This window comes from Mytilus trossulus, chromosome 3 (assembly GCF_036588685.1).
Source record: "Mytilus trossulus isolate FHL-02 chromosome 3, PNRI_Mtr1.1.1.hap1, whole genome shotgun sequence".
NCBI lineage: Eukaryota > Metazoa > Mollusca > Bivalvia > Mytilida > Mytilidae > Mytilus > Mytilus trossulus.
In genome coordinates, this window is record NC_086375.1 from 63,151,105 (window position 1) to 63,173,253 (window position 22,149).

The window sequence follows — 22,149 nt, forward strand, 5'->3', positions numbered from 1 at the left end:
TTATTATTTTTTATTTTTGTTTTCCATTTACATAAAAGTTTTTAATCAAACTGGATTTTAATTTTAAAGCTAGCATTTCTTTTTTATCATCATTATTCGTACCGGAAGTTAATCCTAGCTGGCAGCTCTTCAATCAATCAAAAAGTTTTGTTCCAAGGAAATCACAGGTAAATTGACATTTATTCATTACGGTTCACGTGTCACATACATAAATAAACTAAACAACTTTCTGTTAAAGTGATAGTGATACGGTTCAGACCGAGAATGAACAATAAGAGGAGTTTTACAGTAAAAAAAAAATAACATGAAACCTTCTCACAAAAGGTACTGTAAACTCTTTACTATTCTTATTTATATGCTGCTGTCACATAGTAACATATTGTTACTGTTCTAATCAGCAATTATGTGCTTTTCTCTAAAATGCCACATTTTCCCAACATATGGCGTGAAAATACTGACATATTTTATCTTTTAGCCAGTACATCATGTATTCAGATCTATTCATTTTGTGAGATTAGGACCGACAAAATTACTGAAATGGAAGAAAACTTTTTGTGTAAAAATGATAGATTTTTTTGGGGGAAATATTGATGTACTACAAAATGATAAATTGTTTGGGAAAATAGTCATAAAATTTCATGAGATACTATAACACGATGACAACACTGTATGTTAGGAACTTTTCTGGTTTATACATCATAGAATGTACATTTTGTTCAGGTTTATAACCCATTTTATTTAAGGGCTGTGTATAATAAAAATCAAAGTGCAATACAAACATTTAAACTGCTATAAAGATAATGAATAAAATAAACATGCAATTTTGTACATATTTACAAGGAGAAACATCATTCACAGCCATAATATTTATAATGTACATGTACATGTAGCATTGCATTTATGTCAGATTTACATTTTTTGTACCTGTAATGGAAACTTCAGGTGCACTGGAATACACGTATGACCATACTTTTATTTTGTTTTTATTTCATATCTTTATTAAACAAGTGCTATGTTCAACATCTTCAGATGGGGCATTTTTTAAGTCATTTTGATCATATATTATGATTTAAATGTCCTAAATTTAAAATAATAGTCTGACAATATATGGGTTAATAACACTTGTATACTGAAAGTCAAACATGTATGAATATTATTCATTTGAATTCAAATTTGTAAGAACAGTGGGAAAGACATCGTTTTCTGAATTCTAATTAATTTTTATGTTTACTGGATTAAACAAGTGCTATGTTCAACATCTTCAGATGGGGCATTTTTTAAGTCATTTTGATCATATATTATGATTTAAATGTCCTAAATTTAAAATAATAGTCTGACAATATATGGGTTTAATAACACTTGTATACTGAAAGTCAAACATGTATGAATATTATTCATTTGAATTCAAATTTGTAAGAACAGTGGGAAAGACATCGTTTTCTGAATTCTAATTAATTTTTATGTTTACTAAAAAAAAAAACCGTTTTTTACAAAAATGTACCTGTCAGAAGCTGTAAAATGATGTACATTGTAGTGGGTATATATACATGTACATTTGTATTACATGTATATTAAAGAAAATGGAAATAGGAATTAATGTGTTTAAAAGACAACAACAAGCTGAAGAGTTAAAAAAAAACCAGCTGAAGGCCATTAATGGGTCTTGCAAATTATTTATTATCTGGAAAACTCAGAAAAAAATTGTTTATTGCAGATTAAACAAAAAACTTTTAAAAATATTAATATTTGATCAAATTCAATTAAGATTTTTTTGCATTGTAAATATATTTTCTGTAGAAATGTTATATATACACTGCAAACCATAAAAAAAAAAATATATCTTACCCTGAATTACAGAGTTTTCTATACATGTGTGATTTTTTTTACAGTTGTGCCAAATAAAAATATATGTGTTGTTCCAGTTACCCGACCGACCCTAGAACTTTTTTTTTCATTTCTCAAAAATAAATTTTCAAACGATCAAATTTCAAGGATTGTGAATTTAAATAATTAAATTCATAGATTTCTGTCATCTGAATTTCAATCAGAAGTATCTGTTATAGCTTAAATGCAACAATTCATAACAGAAAATGAGAATGTAATGAAACTAACTCAAAACATTAACATGACTGTTTATTTTACCACCAAAACACATGAAAATGGTGAAATTCTGGTTGGGGTGTATAATACCAGATCAAAATCGGTAAACACTTGATTTTTTCATTTTGTGAGATTAGGACCGACAAAATTACTGAAATGGAAGAAAACTTTTTGTGTAAAAATGATAGATTTTTTTGAGGGAAATATTGATGTACTACAGTACAAAATGATAAATTGTTTGGGAAAATAGTCATAAAATTTCATGAGATACTATAACACGATGACAACACTGTATGTTAGGAACTTTTCTGGTTTATACATCATAGAATGTACATTTTGTTCAGGTTTATAACCCATTTTATTTAAGGGCTGTGTATAATAAAAATCAAAGTGCAATACAAATATTTAAACTGCTAAGATAATGAATAAAATAAACATGCAATTTTGTACATATTTACAATGAGAAACATCATTCACAGCCATAATATTTATAATGTACATGTACATGTAGCATTGCATTTATGTCAGATTTACATTTTTATACGACCGCAAATTTTGAAAATCAAAATTGAATAATTGGGGTTCTTTGATATGCCGAATCTAACTGTGTATGTTTATTCTTAACTTTTGGTCCTGTTTTCAAATTGGTCTACATTAAGGTCCAAAGGGTCCAAAATTAAACTTAGTTTGATTTTGACAAAAAATGAATTGGTTGGGTTCTTTGATACATGTATGTTGAATCTAAAAAAAGTACTTAGATTCTTGAGTATTGCGCAATGGCAAAGAATATCTAATTGCACAATATTGTGAAATAGCAAATTTTTTTTTAATTAGAGTTATCTTTCTTTATCCAGAATAGTAAGCAAGAAATATCTTATTGCACAATATTGTGCAATAGCAAGAATTTTTTTTAATTGGAGTTATCTTTCTTTGTCCAGAATCAACTTAAATCTTTGTTATATACAATATACAATGTATATTCACTTTTTACTACCAAATGATAAATTAAAATAATCTTTACCATTCAGTGATAACAAGCAGTTTTTTACATCTTAATATTCTATGATGTATTTAAATGAGTAGTTATTGTTGCAAACTCCATTAGAATATTTTAATTGAGATTAGTTTTGGAATAATGGAAAGGGGGATGTGATTAAAAAAATTGGGTTCAATTTTTCTCATTTGAAATTTCATAAATAAAAAGAAAATTTCTTCAAACATTTTTTTGAGAGGATTACTATTCAACAGCATAGTGAATTGCTCTAAGAGAAAACAAAAAAATTAAGTTCATTAGAACACATTCATTCTGTTTCAGAAACCTATGCTGTGTCAACTATTTAATCACAATCCAAATTTAGAGCTGAATCCAGCTTGAATGTTGTGTCCATACTTGCCCCAACCGTTCAGGGTTCAACCTCTGCGGTCGTATAAAGCTACGCCCTGCGGAGCATCTGGTTTATTTGTACATGTAATGGAAAATTCAGGTGCACTGGTATACACGTATGACCATACTTTTATTTTGTTTAAATTTCAAGGATTCATAGATTCTGTCATCTGAATTTCAATCAGAAGTACATTTTTTGGATATTGCACAGCAGGTGTTTATTACACTGGGACAACTGTCCGACCAGTCTGACATCTAGACGGATTAAGGCATCCATAAAAATAAGTCCCTACCTGTACTGTATCTGTTATAGCTTAATGCAACAATTCATAACAGAAACTGAGAATATAATGAAACTAACTCAAAACATTAACATGACTGTTTATTTTACCATCAAAACACATGAAAATGGTGAAATTCTGGTTGGGGTGTATAATACCAGATCAAAATCGGTAAACACTTGATTTTTTTCCGGATTTTGACAATCCAAAATAAGAATTTAGAATAGAAATAAAATAGAAATGCTGACCTTCTGACCCTATTTTTAAAAGGATGTACATTTGTAACTGGAACCATATGTATTTTATTTGGCCTTGCAACAGTAATCTCTGCAATGAGGTTGCAAGTTTTAATGAACTCTTGTGGAGGTGAATTCTATTTCAAATCATAACAAAGATTGTCAGTTTTCTAGCCGTATACATGTATGTACAAACGTAGGTTGTTTGTTTTTCCTTAATTTTTATAGATGCTGCCTTGCAAACAAAAAACTGGCTGGCATTATATTATATACATTTCGCTTAAGGCGCTGAAAGTGGTACACAACCAGCAAATAAAAAAAACCAACATTTATTTGTAGTCATTGTCAAAACAATATTCAAATTTAAGCTTAATTTGAAGTAAAAATAAATAAATTGCGTAAAAGCACACTGCTCAAAACTTTAAGCTCAATTTCCTGCTAGAATTTTGCTTATTAAATGTAACAGAAATTTTTAATTTTATAATGCCTTATGTTACAAAAATCTATTCATAATTCTGCAAACTGCATTCAACATCTGATTGTATTTTGTTAGTGCCAGCTGTTATTCAGGATTTTGAATGTTAACATGCATCACATCCTATTAGACATTATTTTCAAACTGGATTTGTGAAATAATCCCTTGTATACACATACTTAAATGTATATTTACATCACACACATGTCACAATGCAAAAGCTAAAAAATATGCTTGTTTTCCCTCTATTAGAAATGGTTTGCCAAAGTCTTTTACTCTTCAATAATAATTATGGAGCAATATGTGCATGTATAAATTCTGTTCTTAAAATTTGATATCTTTAAACTTTTTATACGACCGCAAAAAATTAAATTTTTTGGTCATATATTGGTTTCCACTTTGGCGTCGTCGTCGTCCGAATACTTTTGGTTTTCTCACTATAACTTTAGTTTAAGTTAATGGAAATCTATGAAATTTAAATACAAGGTTTATGACCATAAAAGGGAGATTGGGATGGATTTTGGGAGTTGAGATCCCAACAGTTAAAGAATTAGGGGCCAAAAAGGGGCCCAAATAAGCATTTTTCTTGGTTTTCGCACTATAACTTTAGTCTGAGTTAATAGAAATCTATGAAATTTAAACACAAGGTTTATGACCATAAAAGGAAGGTTGGGATTGATTTTGGGAGTTTGGGTCCCAACAGTTTGGGAATAAGGGGCCCAAAGGGTCCAAAACTAAACTTTGTTTGATTTCATCTAAAATTGAATAAATTGGAGTTCTTTGATATGCCGAATCTAACTTTGTATGTCATGTATGTAGATTCTTAATTTTTGGTCCTGTTTTCAAATTGGTCTACTTTAAGGTCCAAAGGGTCCAAAATTGAACTTAGTTTGATTTTTACAAAAATTGAATCCTTGGGGACCTTTGATATGCTGAATCTAAAAATGTACTAAGATTTTTTATTATTAACCCAGTTTTCAAGTTGGTCCAAATCCGGGTCAAAATTAAACTTTTTTTTATTTTCTTAAAAAATTGAATAATTGGGGTTCTTTGATATGCCAAATCTAACTGTGTATGTAGATTCATAATTTTTGGTCCCGTTTTCAAATTTGTCTACATTAAGGTCTAAAGGGTCCAAAATTAAACTAAGTTTGATTTTAACAAAAATTAAATTCTTGGGCTTCTTTGATATGCTGAATCTAAACATGTACTTAGATTTTTGATTATGGGCCCAGTTTTTAAGTTGGTTCGAATCAGGATTCAAAATTATTATATTAAGTATTGTGCAATAGCAAGAAATTTTCAATTGCACAGTATTCAGCCAGAGCAAGAAATCTTCAATCGTACAGTATTGTGCAATAGCAAGAAATTTTCAATTGCACAGTATTGTTCAATAGCAAGAAATCTTCAATTGCACAGTATTGTGCAATAGCAAGTATTTTCAATTTCACAGTATTTTCTCATTTCAGATTTCAAAAATAAAAAGAAAATTTCTTTAAATTTTTTTTTGAGAGGATTTATATTCAACAGCATAGTGAATTGCTCAAAGGCAAACATTAGACCACATTCATTCTGTGTCAGAAACCTATGCTGTGTCAACTATTTAATCACAATCCAAATTTAGAGCTGAATCCAGCTTGAATGTTGTGTCCATACTTGCCCCAACCGTTCAGGGTTCAACCTCTGCGGTCAAATAAAGCTGCGCCCTGCAGAGCATCTGGTTGATACATAAATTTCTGATGATAAATAACCATTGGGTTTGTTTTTGATGTATTTTTTAACTAGCGTGAACTTCACTGAAGTGGATGTTCTTTTTTTTCTTGACCCGAATCATGGGTTAATTTGTGGGGGTTGATTATCTCCGGACATAGTAGAGTTGAAAGTTACTGTTTGAGATTGGCCAGGCTATGATGGTCATCATTAATACATGTATTTATACAATGTACAACAAACAGATCTTCAATTGTAAATGTTAGTAATATTAAAGTCATAAGAAACCTCAAATCAAAAAAAAATAATGCATATGTTTTTTATAACTCAATGGATAGTTTTCATTGTAAAACTTTTGTATATATACTTTTTTCTGAAGAAAATTCTTTAATTTATTCATATTTAGAAGAAGTTTACTTTATTTGAATAGCTTCCTTCCAGCAAGCAATTCCCCCGACATATTTTCCGTATGCAAGGTGACCTCAGTGTGACCCATCTCGTAAAAATCCGGTGACCACAATACGCATGGATGTCCTTAAAATAAACTATTATCTGAATTTACATGTTAAACACATGCTCAATTTCCATGCTTTTTTGTTTATTTTTCGTCAATTGTTGACAAACAGGTGACAATCGTTAAACTTCGGCTTCAAAACACGAACTTTAATTACCTGCCATATTTTCACAACAACACTGACCGATTGAAAAAAAAATTGACAATCATGCGAAATTTACACGAAAAAAAATATAAATTCGAGCACAGAAGACTAAGTTTATGATGTTTGTATGCATTGGTTCAAGAATTGGAAGAACGTTATTTTTCACCGGTCACTCGTTTCTTATGACTTTAACATTCAAATATATGTTCATTTGTACAATATACAATCCATTTCACAATTACAGTTCTTGACTATGTATTAACCCCTATTGGATCCATCTTATGAAAGATATTGAACCTTCAAATATTATTCTAAGGGAAGCCATAAATCTGTCTCATTCTATGGACAAACATAACCAGGAATCTTGGATAGGAAGTATTAAACATATATTTAAATTTCTAGACTCAGAATATCTATTTGTTAACCAGTCAAACTTTAAACAAAACCATATTCTAAAAAAGGTAAAAACATCTTTAACTATTAAATTTAAAGAAAGCTGGTTAGCTAGTTTAGAAAGCAATTCTGGGAAGTGTACTAATTTACAATCTGGCAATAAATGAAGAACTTACAGAAAATTTTAAAATATTTTTATGTTTGAACCATATTTAAAAATGAATTCAAAAAAAGACAGGCAAATAATCACAAGATTTAGAACTAGCTGTCATGATCTTGAAATCGAAAGAGGGAGGTATTTTGGGATTAAAGCTGAAGACAGAAAGTGTAAGCTATGTAAGAACGCAGTTGAAGATGAACTACATTTTCTTTTGAAATGTCCTGTTCTAAAAGATACTCGATCTCAACATCTATCTAATTTAAATTCCAAATTCAAAAAATTTTCAAGATTATCTGATGAAATGAAATTTGTTTGGATTCTTTCATCTGAAGATTTGTTTGTAACTTCAAACTTATCTAATTTATTGCACTCCCTTTTTGAAGAACGAAAGAAATTATAGAAAATATTGTTGTTTAAAAAAAAAAAAAAATAAATAGAAGAAAAATATAGATAGATATATATAGGAAATAAAATTGATCAGGAGTTGTCTCCCATAGACCTAGTACTATAAAGAATTATGTTATTTCTCCAGGTCACAGTGGCACCCATAACAACTATGTTTTGTCAATAACTTGGTTTATATCAGGTTAATTAGTGTAAATGTGTATTCATGTGTTGTTTTTGTTTTTTGTTGTCTAAATGTACTTTAATCATTCTAATCATTTTCTGTGCTTTTTTTTGTAATTCATTCATTTGATTGTATAGCTCAAATTTTGGGCACCATGATTGGTTAATAAAAATTATCTTATCTTATCCTTATCTTTGTTTTTGCCCTGTGTTTTCTTATACATATGATTTTTTTTTGTATGTCTGTTTTGCATTACTTGAGTCTTTACATCAGACATGCTGCATTTGTTTGCACTGGTCCTAAACTAAGGACTCCTAAGCCAAGAAACTGATGTTGAGTGGTTGTCGTTTGTTGATGGTGTTCATAAGTGTTTCCTGTTTCTCATTTTTATACGCCCAGAACGGGACGTATTATGGTATACCGTTGTCCGTCTGTCCGTCCGTCCGTCCGTCGTCCACACTTCGGACAATAACTCAAAAACACCTTCACCAATTTCCATGAAACTTAAGTGAATTGTTTATATCTATTGACATAAGCTCCCTTTTGGGTTTTTTTAATTTCAGATTTTAAGTTTTGGATTTATGGGGCTTTATTCATAAAAAAGGGGGGAATTTCAACACTTCGGACAATAACTCAAAAAGGCTTTCACCAATGTCCATGAAACTTTGGTGAATTGTTTATATCTATTGATGTAAGCTCCCTTTCGGTTTTTTTTAAATTCAGATTTTAAGTTTTGGATTTATAGGGCTTTATTCATAAAAAAAAGGGGGATTTTTAACACTTCGCACAATAACTCAAAAAGGCTTTCATCAATGTCCATGCAGACATGCTGCATTTGTTTGCACTGGTCCTAAACTAAGGACTCCTAAACAAAGAAACTGATGTTGAGTGGTTGTCGTTTGTTGATGGTGTTCATAAGTGTTTCCTGTTTCTCATTTTTATACGCCCGGGACGGGACGTATTATGGTATACCGTTGTCCGTCCGTCTGTCTGTCCGTCCGTCCGTCGTCCACACTTCGGACAATAACTCAAAAACACCTTCACCAATTTCCATGAAACTTAAGTGAATTGTTTATATCTATTGACGTAAGCTCCCTTTTGGTTTTTTTTAATTTCAGATTTTAAGTTTTGGATTTATGGGGCTTTATTCATAAAAAAGGGGGAATTTCAACACTTCGGACAATAACTCAAAAAGGCTTTCACCAATGTCCATGAAACTTTGGTGAATTGTTTATATCTATTGATGTAAGCTCCCTTTCGGTTTTTTTTAATTTCAGATTTTAAGTTTTGGATTTATAGGGCTTTATTCATAAAAAAAGGGGGATTTTTAACACTTCAGACAAAAACCCAAAAGGCTTTCACCAATGTCCATGAAACTTTGGTGAATTGTTTATATCTATTGATGTAAACTCCCTTTCAATTTTTATAAATTTCAGATTTTAAGTTTTGGATTTATGGGGCTTTATTCATAAAAAAAGGGGGATTTTTAACACTTCGGACAATAACTCAAAAAGGCTTTCACCAATGTCCATGAAACTTTGGTGAATTGTTTATATCTATTGATGTAATTTGTGGTAGCCTTAATAGTGCCAATTTTTTTGTGCATTTTTATTTATTATTTTTTTTTTTGGGGGGGGGGGGGGTATTTGACAGGGCTCACACTATCATGCGCTAAAGGGCAGCCCTTTATTTATGATGGTTTTCCTGTTTGAATGGTTTTAAACTAATAATTTTATGGGCCCTTTATAGCTTGCTGTTCAATGTGAGTCAAGGACTGTACTTTGACCTCAGGGGGGTCAACTTCCTATTATTGGGTATAGGGGGATGTGCCAAAAATATGGGTCATAATTTTGCGATTTTTTTATATAAAAATGACCCTCCTTTTTAACGACATCCTATATTAATATGCATTTACGTTTGATAACTGTAAAACTATATTAATTTGGGGAATGATCTACATATCATATATAAATATGCTATTGAGAATGTCAATTCATATATAAAAAATTAAGGGTAACTGGTATATTTATGAATTATGAGTGATGATGAGTTGGTGCTTATATAAGCATGGGTCATATTTCAAATATTGTATATAAGTATAGGTCATTCTTTCTTAAATATTTACATAAGTATAGGTCATTCTTTCTTCAATATTTATATAACTATAGGTACTGAATTTCAGTGAATGTTATATTAAAATGGGTACGTTTTCTGAGTCAAAAATGGCACACTCCTACTAAAAAAATATCGAAGTTCCCCCCCCCCCCCCCCCCCCCCCCTGTTTGACCAATACTGGTTAACTTTACAAATTGTGACTTGGATGGAGATTTCACTCATACCACATCTTCTCATATCTCATGTATCTAATTATGCTAAAATTTAGGTTCCTACACATGAAATCGTTTCAATAAAACCGTAGCTCAATAGACCATGTTTGAGTTATGTCCTTCACCTGAATTTGCAAGATGATCAGATGTGGACTATTAAAGTTCATCAAACATTTTTGCGATAGTCATTAAGAAAAATAAAGTAGGAATAATTCCCTTTTTATGACAAAAATGTTGATTATTACTTATAAGAATTTGATTTGCAGAACAATTCATGCAATATACATGTAGCATCCTATTTTTTCAACCACACTTATGAACAACATTAAATCTCTTGAGTTAACAAACATTAATTTCAAAAACAACATTACATAATGAATACATTTTTACTTAATATAAAAAGCTAATGACAGCTTTAACTTTAAGGTGATAATTTATCTTATCTATCAATTTATTTCAAACTTGGATGAAAATAATTAGGAAACAATCTCCGTCTTAACTACTCTTCAATAACAAGTAACAAAATGAATGCATTCAGCCATGCAGACTGATCATTGTACCAGCATTTTACTTAAAAATCGTAGCCCATTGACTGTACCTTAGTCTTAATTGATTAATTCAATACATTTTATATTACAATGCTTTTGGTCACGCATTATATAGGTCATACATTGTTCTTTATTGTCATCTTATAGTATGGATATCTGACATAATGATAGAAATTTGTCAATTATTGTATGTAGAAATATTATTAATTATCATTTTTATTTAATTTAAGAAAACATTTGAAGTGAAGGTTAAAGGTATTTATCAAACAAAACCACATATAAAATGTAGCACACTGTATATATGTAATATCTCTTTTCTGTTTACCCTATCAAATTATTGTCTTTTGGGGACTAAAGAAAAATACATGTTTCTTCTAATAATTTTGGTTTAAAAAAAAAATTCTGTTTTATTATTGGTATTTTTTTGGCAATTTGGAGGAAAAAAAGATACAAACAAAATCATAATCAGTTTAACATATTATGATTATTTAAAAAATAAAAAACAGAAAACCAAAACCAAAAAGTGTTTAGCCTTAGTACATAGTTTAATATTAATATACCATGTTAGAAGAAAGAAAACTTGACATGTATTTTTTTTTTTGCCCTTAAAAACTTTAAAGTGACAGTATTTTGGTCTCTTTATTGCACCCTTTCTATATATGTAAACAATGTTTTGTAATCACCTCCCTTCACCTTATTTATTGTTTTACATCCTTAATTTCATATACACTATTTTATATATATCAATAGTAAATTGGCTGTATAAATTATTTTACACTGCAATTCTGGACTTTTTATCTAAAAAATCCAGAGACACATAAGATCATGTCTCTGTGTTGTCTATTTTTTTTCTGTTTTTATTTTGTTTTTACTTGTGATTATGTTATACAAGAACTTAAATAGCTTCGTGTACATTAATAGACAATTTTAAATCAAAAAGGTAAATATTCTTGTTTTTGTTTTAAATACAGATTTAAAACATGACACATGTTTTATTTGTAGGGAACATAAATCCTTGTAAAAACAATTTAATGGTCATTTTGTAATACAATTATTGGTAAACTCTAAATCAGTAAGTTCTAAAGGTTATCGAAATAATTATCTTCTAATTGAAAATTTTTAGGATTTGTCAAATATTTTCAAAAGGTAAGTTAACAATCACAATTAAAAGCAGTTTAGTAAGGTAAATGTAGTGTAGAGGAAGCACTGATATTAGACAGGGTCTTTCTATACTAACTACTAGTAAGTAGTAACAGGCTATCATTTCAACTTTTATGCATCATTTCTTGTGCTAGAAATTTTTAATAAATTCCATGTTTATTCTGTATTCTAATGTTTTGAGCAGTGCAGAACACTTTCCATACAATGTATTTTGTTTGATAGTTTTGTGCACACACAGTACATTCTATTGAAAATGTGCTGTCTTCTTTCTAAAAGGTAGTCTTGTGCGTGGCATAGAACATTGAAATACGGAATTAACAGAATGTATTAAAAATTTCAAGCACAAGAAATAATGAAAATTCCATAACTAAAAATAATTCCAAGTTGGAATAATAGCCTGCTTAGTATAGACTGTTCCTGTATTAGATGAGTGATAGAGTGTAAAATGACATAAAATAATCTGTGCACAAATAGTCTCTATGACGCTTTTGTAAATTTTAAGTTAAAGCTATGTTATGTATTTGCAAGCTTTTTTTAAAATGTAAATCTGGTAAGGTTATGAATCATCAAAAGACACTTATTTATAATGATTATGTGTTTTGGATTGACTTAGTGCTTTTTATTTGAAATAAAGATATTAATTTACAGTATATATTTTAGAACTGGTTAACTTTTGAATCCTGATAAATACCCTTTTAAACTTACTGCAGTTCAGTAAGCTAAACTTCATGAATATATGTGGAATTTATTCGTTCAGCTAAACTATATAAATTATGTGGATTTCATGCATTAAGCTAAACTATACAATGCTATATAAATATGTCAATTTCAAGAATAAAGCTTAACTATGTAAATATGTGAAGTTCATGCATTGAGCTAAACTATGTAAATATGTGGAGTTCATGCATAAAGCTAAACTATGTAAACATGTGAAGTTCATGCATTAAGCTAAACTATATGAATTATGTGGATTTCATGCATTAAGCTTTACTATACAATGCTTTATAAATATGTGAACTTGTGAAGTTCATGCATTAAGCTAAACTATATGAATTATGTGGATTTCATGCATTAAGCTTTACTATACAATGCTTTATTATAAATATGTGAACTTGTGAAGTTCATGCATTAAGCTAAACTATATAAATATGTGGAGTTCATGCATAAAGCTAAACTATACAGTGCTTTATAAATATGTAGATTTCATGCATAAAGCTTAACCTTAAAGATATTTGGAGTTCATGCATAAAGCTTAACTTTATAGGGGTAAATTCAGTAAAAAAATCTCCCATTGACTTTAATGCTAATCTATGTGCGGAAATAAATTTATACCTGATTTACCTTTAGAAATTGAAATCTTTCATATATCATTCATGAAAGTACAAATGTAGCCCTATCTTTTGCAACAATAAAAACATAGGGTCATGCGGCATTTTTGGGCATTCAATGTAGATTTGCACTGAATTCCTATACTGACTTCCATTTCTTTTCAATCCTGAAGGGAAAAAAATAGTACATTCAGCATTTTTTTTTTTCAACTCTAGTTTTAATCCATCTACCAAAAAATATTTATTACAAACATTATCTGCCAATCAGAAGAGCATATAACTTCAGTGTTATACAGAAAGCTCTTCCCTAAATGGGCGGTCCATGATGACGTATATTTATTTACTGAATATACCCCTATAGATATATGTGGAGCACATACATAAAGCTAAACTATATAAATATGTGGAGTATGCATTATTGCATAAAGCTAAACTATTTAAATATGTTGGGTTCATGCATTAATTTAAGCTTAACTTTATAAAAACATGTATGTGTAGTTCATGCATAAATCTTAATTGTAATATATGCAGAGTTTACACATTCAGCTAAACTGTATAACTATTTGGAGTTCATGCATTAAGCTAGATCATATAAAAATGTTGAGACATGGAATATTTGCCAATGAGACTACCAACTAACAGTATTTCATTAGAATAAACTGTAAAATCTGTTAAATCTGTCACAACACATACAATTTGATATGACAGTCAACAGTGGATTGCTTGAATAACTGTTGATGACAACACTATCATTTGTTAATTTAAATGTAACTTTAATTTAGATATTATTGTGCCTCAGAAAAGGAGAATCTTTATATCACTCTGTTATTTGATTTTTGAGTCTTCCAAAACCCAATGGGTCAAGTTTGGTATGAAATTACAAATTTACCATTGGCCTATTTATGTCTTTATTTCATTACATTCATGTTTATATAGTTGAGAGGTTTAGATGTGGTCCATTTCAATATTTACACTCAATGTTTAGCTTTGTTTAAAACTCTGAGATACAATGTCCCTTTCAAGGCTTATTTGTCAAGATGTTAAAAAAGATGTCAAATAAAACTGAACATGCTGAAGCAACATCTGTTTCTAGTTGAATAGATTTTGATGAAATTTCTTATAATAATTAATCAGTTTTCTATACATGCTATATAGGAATGTATAAGAAAATATTCATCAATAAAAATAAGCACATCAAGAGATTGAAAATAAAATTCTAGGTTTTCATATGCATATTTTTGAAATTTTACCAATTTGGTTTTTATCTATTATTGCTTATAAAGTTTAAGATCCTGTGACAGCTATAAGTCAAAATAATTTTATTTGTAAAACATGTAGATTTTAAATTCTAATTATACATTTATATGAATGTTCAATTATTTCTTATTTGACTTCATATTTCACAAGTCAGGGTCTTTTATATCCAACTATATGATATGGGTTTATCTCATTGTTGAAGGTTGTACAGTGACCGTAATTGCTTATATCCACTTCAGTCAACCTCTTGTTAATATAGTTGTCTAATTGGTCATTAATCACATCATCTTGTTTTTGGGGTAAAGTTTGCATGTAATGCAATTAAAAGCCAATGTTATTGACTTGATATCTAAATCTTCCAAGGCTTATCGCTACTTTTGATACACAAAATATTGTGCATTGATCGAAATATTCTCTACATCCTATCATTGAACATTTCCAGAAATACTTCAATGTACTATATAGATATAGGAAGATGTGGTGTGAGTGCCAATGAGACAACTCTCCATCCAAATAACAATTTAAAAAAGGAAACCATTATAGGTCAATGTATGGCCTTCAACACAGAGCCTTGGCTCACATCGAACAACAAGCATACATGATATATGCTTACATATTCAAGTCACAAAATGATTTAATACCTGTCAAGAAAATAACACATGCTTTTGTAAGGTGCAGGAATCTAATATCTGTTCTAAAAATATGAATGATGTCATTGTTAAAGTCATCTTTGAATATTGGAGTTATCTCCCATTATTTAGAATTGACTCAACTACAACCAATGCGTTATTGACAATTTTTGAAATATTTGATTTCACTTTCTTCTGATAAATTAACACAATTTTTACCCTCCTGTGCTTACAATCACTTTGATTTATATATATGTATGTGAATAATCAGTGCATATATTTAACTTTGTCTACAATTGTCTTTTACAGGGCAGCTTCTGTTGCCATCATGTGGTTTGTTATCTTGGTTATTATAAACGTCATATTGCCATGTGTTCTGGGAGAGGAATCACAGTCAGGAGACGGCACCCATTGGATGGATTTCTGGGTTGTTCGTCTTCTATTAAACCTCTTAGGCTATGCAACAATATTTGTACCTGGTTACTTGTTGATGAGATACTTGAGGAATATCAGATACAATGAAACAGCTGGTAAGATATTTATATATATAGCCATTCTGAACAGTGTTCTATACAGGTCCTTAAAGCCCTGTGGTACTATTGTGCTATGATATACCATGGTGGTATCTTCAAGGATTTTAAAATAAAATGTATAGGGCCCACAGTGCTTTATTGTTTTGAAAACCAATTTTATGTTTAAATTTCCAGGGAACTTTTTGAAAATGCTGGGGAGAACACTGATTCAAATTTTCACATTTTAATGCATATCATAATTTGTTCACATTTTAATGAGCACTGTACATTTAGATTTTTTTGGTTTCAAACAACTACATATTGGGAACTTTATGATTGGGAAAAATAATGACAAAAAAATAGTACATTTACATGTACATGATTTTACCTTTGACACAAATCAAATCAGTTTAATAATATTTGTTTGACAAGATATTCTTGACGGAAGAACAGTAGTATTTCATTAAATCATCCATCAGGCAAAGTTGATCTGTTAGATGGTTTTATTCTTGTTATTTATAAGCCGTTTTTGGTGTTGTGAACTTTAAGAACAGTTAAAAATAAATAAACATATCATTGGTAGAAGAGAGGCTTTTATTTTCTGTTAAAATGTAACATAGTTCTTTGAAGAAAAGTATAACTACTTTCACAAAATATCTGATAAAATCTGACAAAAAATATGTACAGTAATGTTTTACTTTGGTATAGACAAATTGCTCTGAAAACAAACATTTTATAAAAAGACTATTTACAACCTTTTGGTTTTATTCAGGAAATTCTATACTCAATGAAGGTGGAGAAATTGGTAAAGGTAAAATTTCAGAACAAATCAATTTACTACATGAATTCATTTCTGTTTGTTTTAACCTGTTAATTTTGGTTTTTTTTTAGGATTGGTACTTGTTCTTGTCAATCTTAACTGACCCAACTCACCATTGTCCAAACTCTTGATCTAAATATTAACTTAGTGCTAGAGCTCTGATGTAGTTGTATTGCTTAGTAAAATGCATGGTTATGTTTCCCTACCGATTTTAGATAACCGAGTAATCTGATCTTATTCTGTAATCACTTACCTGTAGTATTCGTTAGTTTAAACATATTTGTTTATAGTGGATTGGGAAACAAGTTTTGCAACTTATATTAATCCCTTTCCACTTTGCGGGTGCAAGTGCTGCCTTGTAGCGGCATTAGCCTACTCTTTTTCGAAATCTACAAGGGTGTCTTTAACGTGCAAGAGATATGGCTCTCTCTTAACACGGGTCAGCCATTTATCGTCCCCTTCCGACGGACTATCATCGTTTCCTCAAGACCATACTCTCAAATGGTGTCAAGGGAGAGCCGAAAATTGAGTTCCTGAAATTTTCATCCCGAACGGGAATCGAACCAAGAACCTTTGTGTTAACAGTTAGTAGTCCGATGCACTAACCACTACACCACGGCTCTCGTTACACAACTTTTAATGTCAGTTGAAAAAAGCTACAATGAAAGAATATTTTTTCCTAATGATTTTTAGACAATGTTTATAAAATTTCACTAGATCTTTCTGATGATTTCTTTAAAAAATAAAGAAAATTATTGATAGAGAGGTCATCAAATCTTACTTTTTCAATATAGTACAGAATGTTTAAGTCATTATTGAATTTTTCTCAATGAACAGCACACCACTTGTTGATAATCGTCAGAAAAATAATAGTTTGACAAAGAATGACAAAATAATGCATTGTATAAATAGATTAAAAAAAGAAATGAACTACTTGTAAATGAAAAGTATTCCAATACACCCTATGTCAGGACAGTACATTTCTTGTAAAACTTACATGTAACATTTTGTTGTTAAAAAAACCTCTCATTAGACTACCGGTATAAGTATTTGAAAATTTACTATAAATGACAAGAAGATATAAAGAATAACTACAAGCCTCCATGATGGCAAACATATTAGTTTTAATGTTAATTCATAAATTATTGTAAGGTTTTTATTTTTGCAAAAAAAAGTTGTAAACGCAAAAATTTAAACTCACAATTTGAAATATTTAATATGAACGAAACAGGATTTTTCTCAAAATTGTAAAAATTCGCGTTTTTAAGTCTAAAATGACAAATTTGCAGTAATAAATGCACACAATAATTTCTGAATTTACAGTATTAAATTCCATTACCAAACTTATATTTATCTTTTCAGCTCCTTCTTTTCTATCCAACCTGATAAAACATTGTGTGTTTGGAAATGATGACAAAGTCAGCTTGGAGAATGCAGAGGAAGGTGGTGAAAGTCCTTCAGGGACAGAAGAATCTCATAATCCAATGAAAAGAGGTTTTACTTTGGTCTTTTGTTTAGTGGGCCTACAAGGGGCTTATCTGACATGGGGTGTACTTCAAGAGAGAATAATGACATTTGAGTATGGAAAAGAGGATGGGCAAGGCGAATTCTTCAAAAACTCTCAGTTTTTAGTTTTCATCAATCGAATTCTAGCATTTATCATTGGAATGACAGTAATATTTTTACGACGACAGCCACATCATACAACTCCACTATACAAATACTCATTCAGCTCATTTTCAAACATTATGAGTAGCTGGTGTCAGTATGAAGCACTAAAGTTTGTTAGTTTTCCTACACAGATTCTAGCAAAAGCATCAAAAGTCATACCTGTTATGTTAATGGGAAAAGTTGTATCAAAAAGAACATACCAATACCATGAGTATATAACTGCTGGTATGATATCAGTTGGTGTAACATTGTTTCTACTCAATAGTGGTGACGTGACCAGGCACAAAGGAAGCGTGACAACAATATCTGGAGTCATACTACTGGCAGGTTATATGGCCTTCGACAGTTTTACATCAAACTGGCAAGGAGAGTTGTTCAAACGTCACAAGGTTTCCTCTATACAGATGATGACAGGAGTCAATATGTTTTCCTGTTTACTAACTGGGGTCTCACTTCTTGAACAGGGAGGCTTTTTTGACTCATTTGCATTCATGGCAAGACATCATTTATTTGTTGTTCATGCAATTGTTTTAAGTTTATGTTCAGCGGGTGGGCAGCTTTTTATATTCTACACAATTTCACAGTTCGGAGCTGTGACATTCACAATAATAATGACTTTACGACAAGCCTTTGCTATCTTGTTATCATGTGTTATATACGGACATCCTGTTACCTTTATAGCGTTGATAGGTATAGTCATTGTGTTTGTTGCCTTATTTTTACGTATCTATGCAAATCAGAAAAAGAAATCTCAAAATCCAACCAGTTCAACTACAACAACTTCAAAGGTCTGAAATATCCAATAATTCTTTTATATGAATGGAAGCTTTATATATTTTAAGGTAGAGTTTTAGTTATTAGTAAAACTATTGAAACAAAAATTGTTAAATTTTGAGACAGTAATTTTATAAGAAATCTGGAGTCTTAATTTGTAATGTTTAATTAAGAAGTTGTTACATTTTGAGTGTTTATTTTTATGAAAAATCAGAAGTCTTGGTATGATAAACTATTAAGACAAAAAGTTGTTACATTTATATGAGAAATCTGCAGTCTTAAGTTTTGTTATAGGGTTGAGTTATTAATAGAGTTTATTTGCACTATAGAGGGTGAAAATAATGGATAATTGCTGCATTGCTTGTTTTTTGTTTATAATCAATTGCTCATATTTATATATAAACCATAAATCCATTTTTTTTTATTCTTCTACAGAAACATAATTTTATTCTTTGTAATATTTGAAAATCTCATATTTGGATAGAACATTGCTTTTGTATTTGATTGAGGGCATTCAAAAGATGTCTGCTTATTGTGAACATTGATGAATGGCTAACGTAAAACCATGACGGCATTGTCTGTAAAATATTTATGTATTCAACAGAAAATAAATCAGTGTATTGTCAGTTTGAATCTATTGTTTAAATTTCTACATTCCTTTTCAACAGACATACATATTTATTATCAATTTGTTTGATGTGTCTATTAACTTTTGATAGTTGTGAATAGAGTAGATGTGTGTTTTTTAACATTGATATTATTTTGTTTAGTCATCTAATTTTAGGCATCTATATGATTGATAATTTACTGCTGTTCTCTGTCAGAATGATATAAAACTGTTTGATGAAATTGCTTTAAAACTTTGAAGGATCAGTTCTAGCTGCTGTATTTTAACAAATAATTAAATTCTTATTGAAAAATATTCTTTAGGTCAAACCTTAACTGGAGCTGTTGAGGTCATTTCCTTAGAAGTCAAATTCTGGACCTTACAAATCATCACTAGTGACTCCTGTCATTACTTACCATGAATGAATACTGAATCATTTCAGTATTCTCAAAGAACCCTACATGTACAAAAATTAGTTTAAATATTAATAAATTTTATAGACAAGAATTGCTTGTCAATCCTGAAAATAGAAATTTAAAGAAAAGACATTAAGTATTTTGTTCTACAAACTGTTTAATAGTACAAATGCATCATACTTTGAAACCGGTTTAATGGGATTTTTCTTTAATTCAAATTAACTTGATTTCATTTGTACATTCAGTATTAGAACACATTTAAAATTAGGTAGTTTTTTCCTTTTGTTAATTTGATAATCAAAATTAACATGTTTTAAATGTATATGTGAACCTCTAGATGATTAATTAGTTGAGCATGTATTTATTTTAGGGTGTATACTGTATACACTTGATGACTTAAGTATAAAAATGAGGGGCAGTTTTTATATATATTATAACCCTTTAGATATGTAATCTTTAGGCTCCCAATGTATGCTTAATTTCCCTTCACCTCCCTCTCTTTATAGACAATATTTGATATTCAAATACCTAATAGTTCATCTATGGATGTTATAGTTTTTTGGTTTTTTTTTATATATAATTTACCCTTTTCGTCCTATACTTATTAACCTGATTCCATATATTGATACCTTATTGTTTGTGGAGGATACCATTGTTTTCCTTATCTCTTTAATTTTAGTCTGGTTCAAATCTCAAGAATACATCCAGTATTTGCCAGGTATAAGAATTATACTTTTTGTTTAATGCACAAAAACCATGACTGCTTTATACAACTTTTGCATGAAGGTTCACAGATTATTTTTTTCTTTGGAAAATTTGTCTATTTTAGTTGTTGATAAATATTTAACCAGATGCTCCGCAGGGCGTAGCTTTATACGACCGCAGAGATTGAACCCTGAACGGTTGGGGCAAGTATGGACAGAACATTTAAGCTGGATTCAGCTCTAAATTTGGATTGTGATTAAATAGTTGACACAGCATAGGTTTCTGACACAGAATGAATGTGTTCTAATGAACTTAAAATTTTTGTTTTCTCTTAGAGCAATTCACTATGCTGTTGAATATTAATCCTCTCAAAAAAATGTTTGAAGACATTTTTTTTTAATTATGAAATTTCAAATGAGAAAAATTGAACCCAATTTTTTAATCACATCCCCCTTTCCCTTATTCCAAAACTTATCTCAATTAAAATATTCTAATGGAGTTTGCAACAATAATTACTCATTTAAATACATCATAAAATATTAAGATGTAAAAAAAATGCTTGCTATCACTGAATGGTAAAGATTATTTAAATTTATCAGTTGGTAGTAAAAAGTGAATATACATTGTATATTGTATATAACAAAGATTTAAGTTGATTCTGGACAAAGAAAGATAACTCCAATTAAAAAAAAATTCTTGCAATAAGATATTTCTTGCTTACTATTCTGGACAAAGAAAGATAACTCTAATTTTTAAAAAAAATTGCTATTTCACAATATTGTGAAATTAGATATTTCTTGCCATTGCACAATACTGTGCAATTGAAAAGACTTGCTATTGCACAATACTTAATATAATAATTTTAGATCCTGATTTGGACCAATTTGAAAACTGGGCCCATAATCAAAAATCTAAGAACATGTTAAGATTCAGCATATCAAAGAGACCCAAAAATTTAATTTTTGTTAAAATCAAACTTAGTTTAATTTTGGACCCTTTGGACCTTAATGTAGGCCAATTTGAAAACAGGACCAAAATGAAGAATCTACATACACAGTTAGATTTGGCATATCAAATCAAATAAAGTTTAATTTTGGACCCAGATTTGGACCAACTTGAAAACTGGGCCAATAATCAAGAATCTAGTACATTTTTAGATTCAACATATCAAAGAACCCAACCGATTCATTTTTTGTCAAAATCAAACTAAGTTTAATTTTGGACCCTTTGGACCTTAATGTAGACCAATTTGAAAACATGACCAAAAGTTAAGAATCTACATACACAGTTAGATTCGGCATATCAAAGAACCCCAATTATTCAATTTTGATGAAATCAAACAAAGTTTAATTTTGGACCCTTTGGGCCCCCAATTCCTAAACTGTTGGGACCAAAACACTTTAAACTCCCAAAATCAATACCAACCTT

The 22,149-nt window shown here is 29.9% G+C and overlaps 1 protein-coding gene across 8 annotated transcripts; it reads left to right on the forward strand.

Moving 5' to 3' along the window:
• Positions 1 to 97: 97 nt before the first annotated feature.
• LOC134712075 (adenosine 3'-phospho 5'-phosphosulfate transporter 1-like) lies at positions 98 to 20,916 on the forward strand. Of its 8 annotated transcripts, XM_063573222.1 has the most exons (6): positions 108 to 167; positions 11,072 to 11,096; positions 11,965 to 11,987; positions 15,526 to 15,746; positions 16,501 to 16,539; positions 17,911 to 20,916. In XM_063573222.1, exons 4-6 carry the CDS (start codon positions 15,545 to 15,547, stop codon positions 19,011 to 19,013), a joined length of 1,344 nt encoding a protein of 447 aa, XP_063429292.1. In that variant the 5' UTR covers positions 108 to 167; positions 11,072 to 11,096; positions 11,965 to 11,987; positions 15,526 to 15,544; the 3' UTR covers positions 19,014 to 20,916. The 8 variants fall into 8 exon arrangements, with proteins under 8 accessions (XP_063429289.1, XP_063429292.1, XP_063429291.1 ...); XM_063573219.1 differs by lacking the exon at positions 11,965 to 11,987 and having other exon boundaries at positions 98 to 167; positions 17,911 to 20,915; XM_063573220.1 differs by lacking the exons at positions 108 to 167; positions 11,965 to 11,987 and adding an exon at positions 213 to 324.
• The last annotated feature ends 1,233 nt before the right edge of the window (positions 20,917 to 22,149 follow it).

Excerpts from the sequence above, each read along its gene's own strand:
- LOC134712075 (XM_063573217.1), top strand. The coding sequence starts at position 305 with ATGAAACCTTCTCACAAAAG. Across the intron at positions 325-15,525 it reads ATGAAACCTTCTCACAAAAG|GGCAGCTTCTGTTGCCATCA; the intron begins GTACTGTAAACT and ends TGTCTTTTACAG. Across the intron at positions 16,540-17,910 it reads AGGTGGAGAAATTGGTAAAG|CTCCTTCTTTTCTATCCAAC; the intron begins GTAAAATTTCAG and ends TTATCTTTTCAG.